This window comes from Nannobrachium achirus (genome assembly GCF_963921795.1).
Source record: "Nannobrachium achirus genome assembly, chromosome: 9".
NCBI lineage: Eukaryota > Metazoa > Chordata > Actinopteri > Myctophiformes > Myctophidae > Nannobrachium > Nannobrachium achirus.
In genome coordinates, this window is record NC_137818.1 from 65,962,876 (window position 1) to 65,973,621 (window position 10,746).

The window sequence follows — 10,746 nt, forward strand, 5'->3', positions numbered from 1 at the left end:
AAGTACATTTTGATGACAAAACTTTGCACTTTTAATCAAGTCAAGTTTTTTATTATGGACTTCTACTTGTAACAGAGTATTTATACTATGCAGTATTGCTACTTTTACTTAAGTAGAAAATGTGAGTACTTTATCCACCACTGAAGGCCAAGTTGTAACAATCTACAAAATCACAACGCAACACCTTGTGAGCTTGTAGATCTGCTATTTTTGGATAATGATGTCCCTGTCCAAACTGTGTCTAATGATGATTTCCTTTTCAAAATAACCCATCTGTCCACCTTGGAAGATGTCCTCACATTTCTCCATCAATATTATTATTATTTTTTTCTTTGTGTATGCATGTACTGTTAGTGTATGTTTGTATTAAATAAAAAAGTGAATCTTTGACACCAAACTCTCATTGATTGTCTATATTGAAGGGTTAAAGGGGAATACCACTCATTTCCAACATTGATGTCATCAAAGTGATATTTCACTGTCAAAATAACTGTAACTATACATTTCTTCTTGCATTTATTTATTTTCCAAAATAATCATAACAAAATAAATGAAACAAGTAATTGTAAAAACATGTCCAGCTCACGTATTTGGAGGACAGTATGAGTCACCAACCCATTTATCATGGTTAAAATGGAGTTTGAAGTTACAATGGGTTTGTATAGGAGGGGGGCGTGTCTGATAAAATCAATATCAAATATGTAAATACTGAATCAAGCAACTTAAAAACTGTCTGGGGTCTCAAAAGCCTGATTAAATATACCTTGAGTTGTTGTGTGGAAATAGGAAAAAAGTCCCACCCTTCTGTGTTGCCTAGAACTGGAGGATTGATTGTGGGGTCATGTGATCTGTGACATCATGACGATGTACTCTTTGGCTTGTTGAGTACATCTTCATGATGTCACTGATCTAAGGTTTATTAATTCATTAACAGAATTGCCTCGTCCAAACTCTCCTGAACTTGAATGCAGCATCTTATGTTGAAAGAACTGCCCTCTCTGTGTAGAAATCCATGCTGTTACGCGTTACGCCACATCTCCAGCATTGACTGGATTATGCATAGTTTATATATACTAGCCCTTACCCGTTCAAAGATATGAGCTCCGAAAAGATGTGCAGTGTGTGTGTTATGGGATGTGCACTGTGCACTCAGTACATGAGGGATGGAAAGTAACTTTAACTGGTGCTTGCATGATAATATGTAGGAGCATCAATGTAAGAAATACCCGTTTCGTTTAATGGCTACAGAGATACTGTGTACCCCCCCCCCCCCCCCCCCCCCCCCCCACACACACACACACACACACACACACACACACACACACACAGAGCTGGTTAAACATGTTGCCTCATGCTAGATGCAGAATAGATATGCCTCATGCTAGATGCAGAATAGATAGTAGATACACCATAAAAATGCTAATATACAGCATATGATTTGTGAAAGTGATAAACGGCCTTCACAGTTATGTCAGGTGTGTTCATATGCTAATGGTGATGCGATTTCAGATCAATTGCTCCAGCCACTGAGGAGAAACGCTGTGACAGACAGACAGACAGACAGACAGACAGACACTCACTCACTCACTCAGACAGACAGACAGACATTCGGAAAATTATATGTTTGATGTCACGGTTTGATAGAGAAACAGTACGGTCGAGAAACGGAGCACTCGTCGTGCGGCATGGGGCGGAACAAGCGGTCGCTTTGAGCCACAACAGCGTAGCGTCGGCAGGAATAATAGCGCCTCACTCCACGGAGGTTAGGGTTAGGGTTAGGGTTAGGGTTAGGCATAGTTTTACTGAGGTTAAGGTTAGGGTTAGGGTTAGAGTAAGGCATAGTAAGCTAATGGCTAAACACTGCCGAGCTAGGCTAGTAAATAAAGAAAGAGAGTCGCAAACGAGTGACGTCAGCCCCTAGTCTAGTGAATGGCTGTCGTCGCCATCTGGTGGTGATTGGTGTGTGGTGAACGACAAAACAAGCGCTCTTACCATGAACGTTCTGAGTTACCCAAACGTACTGTAACATATATATATATATATATATATATATATATATATATATATATATATAGTGTGGTATCAAGCACCGAAAATAACCGACCTTGTGAGCTTGGAGGTCTGCTATTTTGTGATATTTTCACCAAAAGGCCCTTTTAGAAATGTCAGCCCCTGTCTCTCTAACATTCTCTGCATGACCCTGTTGCAGAAATTCATAACTTGCAACTGGGGGATGTTTAATTATGAAACATCACATCACAATAAGCCTTCCCTGGCACAAACTATTTTCAGAGAGGGGATCTTTGTGACTCAAGGCAGACTGTTTCACAATTATAAACATTTACCATTTGAGCAAATACAGTTGCATGCATTTCTCAATACATTGAGTACAAAGGTCCAATGTAAACAAGCCATAGTGCTTTCTTGGGTTTAAATCCTATAGAGTAGTGAAGTGTGACGTAATTTACACATCCTACCTGGTTCGCGGTTTTCTTCCCCCATTCTGAATTCCCATAGACCTTTTTCATATCGCGTCATATAAGAACTGTGTTCCAATTAGAAACAAATTATCTCAGCGGTTTGACTCGTATGGATATGAAGAATCAACTGATGGTGAGAAAACGCTAATGTTTCTGTCGCCAAATTAGTTACATTTTCGCTAGAAACAGGCTTTATCAAATATGAGTGACTGACTATCATAAACCACACAGAGCCACCTCGCCGACAATATCGCAAAGACTGTTTGTTTATTTTTGAACCGCAATGCTTATATGAGACGATTTTAAGATGACTCAATGTTATTCTCCATAGAGAATTACTTCATTGGAACCAGGGGATGAGCGAGTCACGTCATGACTTTGTTACTCTATTAGCAGACCTTGTATCTGACGTGTGTCTTGTGCTTTTCCTGTGCAAACTGCTAAGAAAGTATTCAATCAATAATCAATCATCGGTGGAATGCTGCTATGGACTCAAATTGTACATTTTGGATCTGCTATTTTTGAACAACTAACATCCAAAATAAAGTGAAAATAGTTGTGAGGCTGTATTAACCAATTTAGCTGGGGACCCCCTGGAACCCCCTCTAAGGACCCCTGGTGGTCCCCAGACCCCATTTAGAGAACCACTGATGTACATCAAAATTATGGTAATAATAATGTTACAACAATGATTAATTGAACACTGTAAAACATTTATTTGACCTCCGTGTTTAATTAACAATGATATTAATCCATGTTTCACTACAGAGGTGATACAGTGTGACCATGAGGAATTCACTGAACAACTCTTTCACAGAGCCAACGGGCAGAGTAAGACAATGAACCGTCATTCCATCCTCTGGCAGACCGTCCATTATAATAATAGTAAACACAGACAGGGTCTCCTACACCACTGGGCTCCAGAGGCCCCCAGAACCTGTAGAAATAAACAACATGTCATTCATTACAATACATTTACAACGATTTATTTGATCTCTAAATGTTTAGTTTTTTAACCCCTCAAACCCCAGAGTGTCTATTTGGGGCATGTTACTATGGATGAACATATTATGAAAACATGTCTTCAGTGTTTAATCCTGACCTCAAATGATAATATAGAATACCAACTAAGTGTGTGTGTGTGTGTGTGTGTGTGTGTGTGTGTGTGTGTGTGTGTGTGCGTGTGCGTGTGTGTGTGTGTGTGTGTGTGTGTGTGTGTGTGTGTGTGTGTGTGTGTGCGTGCGTGCATGCGTGTGTACCTTACTGTCTGTGTATTGTTATTATAAATTAGTCCCCCCAGGAATCCGTGATTCCACGATCCCAGAATTTTTCACGTAAATCGAAGCTCTCCGCAGATATCAGAGCCTCCCGCGGTTATCATAACAGTCCGCAGAATAGTCAAGACGAGGTGCATAATATTACATTTTACATGTAGTTTTCATCCCGGCCGCTAGATGTCGCGGTCATATAGACGGATAAGACTCACAGCCTAGCCGGTCGTCGTGCCGGATACGGAAACGGAAATGGCTGTGTTTGCCGTAGCTGCATGTGCTGTGTCTTGTGTGACGATACCAGAGCGGATGGTGCTGATTTTTAATGGACTAGGAACTAGGAAGTTAGGAACATCGTCTGTCGTCTGACTGTTTACATATTGACAAAATACATAGGGAGAAAGACGCTCGGTGTAATGGAGCGATTTCTCCGACCTCCGGCTACGAGGCCGGGTCCGAGCCCTCAGAGTAAGCTGGGGAATATTACAGCTGCTGATAGAGCTAAATCTTACACAGAATTACATGAGGGTGGAGGCAAGCTATTTTGCACGAGTTGTATCAATCAAATCAAAATATTTACAATCAATGTATCGTGTTTTGAAAATGAAATGAAATGTATATAGTTTTGACTGATTTCACTTGTTATGACAGCATTTAAGTGCTGTAACTGAATGTTGACATTTTATCTGCTTTATGCAGTAATGTTTCTCATGACATCCACTGGATACAGTGGATAGTTTACAATTTGTTATTGAAGCCAGTATTTAACATTTTATATGGGAGAGTTGAATATTATTACACAGCCCTGCCTGTCAGCTCCAGGAACTTGACTGATTTCTTTGTTTTTGTTTGTTGAGGGTTAGGTTGAAAATGAAACATATGCAATGTACCGTATATAGTTTTTACTGGTTGCACATTTTGTCAGCATTTAATTGCGGGATCTGAATGTTTACATTTTATACCTGCTGTATGCAGTAATGATTCCTACTGTATGTTCACTGGATGGACAGTGGATAACTTTGTTATTGAAAATAGAATATAAAATGTTATATGGGAGAGTTGAATATTATTACAGTGCCTGTCAGCTTCAGGCACTTGTTCTGTTCTTAAGCCTTCACCCATAGTTTGGTGAAATGTTTAGCTCTTTGTCAGCATTTAATTGCTGTAACTGCATGTTAATTGTTTACATTTACTGTATATGCAGTAATGTTTACTCTGTCCTGTTCTGTGCTACACAGTAGGCTACAACAATGTTCTTTTTTATTTATCCCACTGTTCAGGGAATGAGAAAGCGAAAGCACTGCTGCATTTACCACTCAAAGACAAGTGCCAATGATGTAGAATGCCCATTTGCTGCAAATAAATCTGCCCAAGAGGGACAAAGAGAATATTGATGTTGATTATTTCATAGCCACAATGTTTCACAGTGTTTTGGTATTGCAACTCATTTCATAAGTTCATTTCTACTTCATTATCGCATACAAAAATATGTTTGCTTCATAACTGGTAATTTTACGTAGTTTTTTAATGCCCGCGGAATATTAACTTTCAAGCCGCGGAATCAAGAATTGCTCTCCGCAGAATCAGGATTGTTCATCGCGGAATCAGAACTTTTTCTCCACGGATTCCTGGGGGGACTAATAAATGAAGGTAAAGTCTTACGTTGGTGAGGTCAGAGGTGTTCCATCAACCCATTTATAGGAATATTCTTTGCCACTCAAACCAATCCACACCTGGGTGCTGCTGGGAACAACTCTCTCAACAAGGTCCTGGAAGAAAAGCTGCTGGTTACTTAAAGCTACAATCAGCAAGTTTCATGTCTTCTCCAGACAGAGGTCTCAACTAGAACACAGGATTTGAACCCAGGTCTGCCGTGTGGGTAACCAAACCTTACCCACTCAACCAAGAGATACATTTCTATCTATTTTTATAGATAAGACATTGGTGACTTCGGTTCCAACTTTGGTGTGGTCCTGGACAGCCTGCTATCATTCAAGACACACATGGCATCAGTCACCAGAGATCCAGTAGAACTAAAAGATACGTTAATTTTATGTTTGGTGACACTTGGCTGTTGCGCTCTGAAAGTAGCAGATCTACAAGGTCACAACGGGTCGCACTGCATCTGCAACAGCTTGTAGATCGATCGGCCATTTTCAGCACGCAACCAAGTGTAAAACCTGCCATTACTATGCCATCAAGGCCCACCAAAATACATTTTATTTGACAAGCATAACTGTAGATTTGGTCGACTAAAACTTTTCAGATGACAAAAATATGACTAAATCTAAATGGAATTTTACTCAAAAGTTGCTGTCAAAATCAATAACACGCACATGCACGCACGCACGCACACACACACACACACACACACACACACACACACACACACACACACACACACACACACACACACACACACACACCTGTTTCTCTTGGCTGTTGATGATGATCAGGTCAGCTTGTCTGGCTCTACAGAATTCTCTGCTTTCATCCCAGGTTTTCGTCTCCCATTTAGAGAGGTAGTAACACACTCTGACTCCACCATCCCATGTAAAACCATCAGACTCTAATAACAAAAAGCTCAGATTAACCCATTTAGGCCTAGAATTATTGAATGCTTTAACCAGTGAAAAATAGCAGATATACAAGCTCACAGCGCAGCACTCGAGCTTGTAGATCTGCTATTTTTGAAAAAGTCGTGAAAATGAGTGCAAACCTTTGAATATATGTATTTTCAAAGCTAACGCTTGTAACTCAAATTTTGCTTCTGGGTGGTCCCTGGAACTAAATATTTTGAGATTGGGGTCTGTAGCCAAATGAATATTATGTTGGGGGTCCTTCACGTGAAAAGGTTTGAGAACCACTGACATAGTAGTCTCTCAGGAACAGACCAACTGAGCTCCATTTAAGTGAAAAGGACGACCCCAAAAGGACCTTTTCTTTGATGATGGCTAGCCAGATTGCTGACATAGAAACATAGGTTTTTTAAAAAAATCTTAGAAGGATTCAAAAGACAATTATAGAATCGGGTCAAAATTCTAATTTTCATGATTTTTCAAAAATAGCAGATCTACAATCTCTGAGTGCCGCGCTGCGAGCTTGTATATCTGCTATTTTTCAATAGTTAAAGCATAAAATAATAATACACTATAATGTGTACCCGTTCTATTAATGATAAATGATTAACATGATGTAACAGAGAATACAAACACTGATGTCTCACTGACCACACAGCCTCTTCTTCCGGTCTTCTTCAGTGACTGGGTCTCGAGAGACTGGGTTGCATGGGGAGATCAACTGTTGATAACTGGACTGAAGCTGATCAAATCTAGTCTGAAGCTGATTGTAACTGTCAGTCAGGTTGGTCAGGTCACCTTTCACCAATTCAACATCTGTAAGAAAGAGAAGCAATCATAAACCATTCAGCCATACACTGGTTTTGACCGAGACAATTCACCCTTTGTCCCGCCCCTCTTCACACCCATTGGTTGCTGTGTCTTTGTGGGACATTCGGTGGGACACTCCATCCATTACCATTTTAATTCAGTTGCGTTGTATTGTTATTCTGTGTATTCAATTCTCATTTCAAACTTGGTTTCAGTAAAATGGAGCTGCTCAGTGGCAGTATAGTGACTCAGCATGTTTTTAAATCTTTTTTATTTCTCAAAAAATTATGTTTTAGCAAATTCAACATAAAAAAGGTGGAACCAGGGCGGGACAAGGCAGATAGAGCGTCCTGGTTGGTCAGTCAGGGACCAACCAGAAGGCAAACAAAGGGTGAATTCACATTATAAACTCTATAACTCTATATCTACACTAGTAAGATGCCTCAGGGCATGGCGCAACCTCGTCCTGATGGGCGAGGGTGAACCTTGTCTTGGCCATCTGGCCAGTGATGTATATCGGACCAGTTACCCATATATGGAGACCCCTGGTACCCATATATGGAGATCCATATACTGTATATGGATATATGATGTGAGAGCCCAAACATGCTTCTAGCGCCACCATGAGGTTGCTTTTTGCAGTGTATACATGCGACCTGATGGTCACTTATCTCCTGATTAGGGAGTGTTATGGGTTTGTTATGTGAAAGTCCTATGGTGTCTATGACATCTGACATAATACATACAATCCCTTTTTTGCCCATACATGGAGATTCCTGACTGTAGAACCAGCCACACAGATAAGGGCTGTCTTGGCCATCTGTCTTGGCCATAATGGATTCCGTTAGTGTGGTACAGTATGTGGCCGATGTGGCCACCATATATTATGGCAATTCCCATATGAAGTCCTGTTAGATGTGGGCTTAATATTGATTACATCAGGGAACTCCATATATGGGCATAAAAGGGATTATGTTAGTGTGGTTCAACTGACATCACAGTGAAGTCAGAGTGTGATGTCAGAGTGGCAAACCCACATGAAGTCATGTCAGATATGGGCTTAATATTGATGACATCAGGGTACCCCATATATGGGCATTAAATGGATTCTGTTAGTGTGGTTCCCCTGACATCACAGTGATGTCCAGACAGAGTCATGATGTGCCGTTTCACATACTAAACTGAGACCCCCGGTCTCAATAATACTGGATTTTGACCCAGTCTCTAACCTCCTCCATTTCCTTCCACCTTCTTACGTTCATTGTCGTCTTCTGAGAAATACATAATGTTAAATAAAATACATTACCCAGTGTAAATATAAAATACATGTTATGAAATTAAAATACATTGCATCAAGTTAAATATAATAATTTGGGACCAAATACTGTTGGTCTGTTGGTATTCACTCGGTAACATGTCATTAGGTCGAACACCCTTTGGATCGACCACCAAACTCTAACACAAACCCTAATCCTGACCTCAGTAAAACTATGCCTAACTCTAACTTCTGATAAGATCATATCGTTTTTATTGATAAATATATGACTATGTTAATATGGACTGTGTGACACTGTTTCCATGTTTAATTCACATCACTGTCTGGACACAAGCTTGGATCTGGCTTGTGGAAATATACAGAGGACAGACCCTGTAGGATAGAGGACCCCCAAGGGTCCAGGGCTCCAGACTAACTTTTTTCACCTACGTCCCGGGACCGTCCCAAAATACAAATTGAACCGTCCCCAAATGAATGTAATCCGTCCCAAAAAATAATTACCGGTATATATATATTTTTTATTGCAGGTCTATTAGTATTACTATTATAATAATATTTATTATTATTGATATTGTTGTTATTATATTGTTGTTGTTGCTGGTGAAATTGGCTGGACAATCCTTTCTATTTTTATACTGTCATTTGTGGCTTCTAAAAATCTTACCTCAGCCAGTTTGCTGGTGTGATTGTCATATACGGTAAACTAAAGAACCAATCATGCACGACTGTTGGAGGAATTACGGTAAAACTGGGTTTGTACTTTGTCCGTACGAACGTGTTGCGCGTTAATCTACAAGCCTACAACTAGATGCATCCTCGGGGCTTTGAGGGCTTTTAGATCGTCTATATGCTCACCGCACCGCACAACACCGTCGTACTGAAAGAAGTATAACCAGTGCCATGCTTGATCGAGTGGAGACGCGTGCAGTCTGCTTTTTGGGTCCGTTGTGCTTCACAGCAAGCGGTTCAGATGAACTGTAGCCGAAATGGAGTTATTTATTATGAGCGGACTGGTTGTTTTTGAGAGTTAAATAAGAGACGATTACTGGAGAAAATAAGTCGCCACACAGCACGGGAACTCTGTGAAATGAATGCCAGCTTGCACGGCTGGTTGTGATGAAGTTGATTAGACAAACATAAGTAACGTCTTGTATTTGGGAATATAGGCTATAGGTTTATAGAGATGACAAAAGTTAAACAAACCGTTGATTTAATTACAATGTGTCCTACTCCTATATTCAAACAACTGCTCGTGCTGCTCACTAAACGTAGGCTATGTGTCTGTGTTGTTGCGTTGACATCGCGTTCCGTTTTACATTTTCATTAATAATCATAAATCATAATCCAAATCATATAACGTTACTCTTTATGTGTCGAAGCAGGGGGCGCCGGGGCGGGGATGCTTTATCTCTCAGCCACAGCTTGTAGATCGGCTATTTTCCACTAGTTGTAACCCAGATTGACAGTCTGTTCTCTGCCTCATTCTGCTGGTTAATCTCTTCAAATAGCGCAGCATTTTAGCAACTAAGTTCTACCTGAAAAGGATGATCAGCACTGCCTGTGGTAACTTCTTAAACATTCTGTTTACATCATATTCATTTTCTGTGAGTCTCATGCTGCGAGTTTGCACACCGTGGTTTGAGCAGTGACATTGATATGCGCCGTTGGCTCAAAATAATCCTCTACGTCCCGTCTGCGTCCCAGGGGAGATTAATTTGCGTCCCAAATATATATTTTTACGTCCCCGGGACTTCGGGAGTCCCTTAGTCTCGAGCCCTGCAAGGGTCTAATTAAAGACCCAATGAAATGCCTATTTTGGGTATTTTATTTTGACGTTTCAGTTTGAAAAGGAAGCCTGTGTGTTTCTGAACCAATCCGAGGGGACCAGCCCTTCAGGCGATGGGATTTAAAATCTGAGTAATGGGAGTAATGGGCATAGACATAGAAAGGTAGACGCCTCCTTCGGCTAGGGGGCGTATGCATTGAGCAACTAAGGGAATCTTCGGCGCTTCCGTGTTCATTGCTTCCGCTTGCGTCACACATACGGAAGTCGGTAAGCCAATCAGAGGCAGGTGGGGGCTGGTCTTTACGTACGCAGCCTATAAGAACAGCTGAGCAGCGCAACATCGGAACTGGCTCTGTTGAATTGAATTGTGGTCCTTGGATAAGTCACGGAAAAGACACGCTGTGATTGGCCAGTAGTCACTTTGACTGACAGCGTTCCCTTAGTTTTTTCAGGAAGTCCGGTCTAGAACTTTTGCACATCGCTCCAATTAACTGCAGAGGCGAACGAGGCATCTAGCTTTTTATATCTGTGGTAATGGGAGCCA

General features: G+C 40.8%; 1 protein-coding gene across 2 annotated transcripts in view; it reads right to left on the reverse strand.

Moving 5' to 3' along the window:
* Window positions 1-3,183: 3,183 nt before the first annotated feature.
* Window positions 3,184-10,746, reverse strand: part of LOC308292038 (CD209 antigen-like protein C) — a 9,972-nt gene continuing 2,409 nt past the window's right edge. The window contains exons 2-5 of one of the 2 annotated variants that reach the window (XM_080734256.1): window positions 6,982-7,128; window positions 6,178-6,320; window positions 5,414-5,520; window positions 3,184-3,417 (exon numbers count right to left, since the gene is read on the reverse strand). In XM_080734256.1, coding sequence (XP_080590382.1) covers window positions 3,276-3,417; window positions 5,414-5,520; window positions 6,178-6,320; window positions 6,982-7,128 — 539 coding nt within the window. In that variant the 3' untranslated portion in view covers window positions 3,184-3,275. Of the gene's footprint in view, window positions 3,418-5,413; window positions 5,521-6,177; window positions 6,321-6,981; window positions 7,147-10,746 lie in introns of both variants that reach the window. The other variant, XM_080734255.1, reaches the window with a different exon arrangement.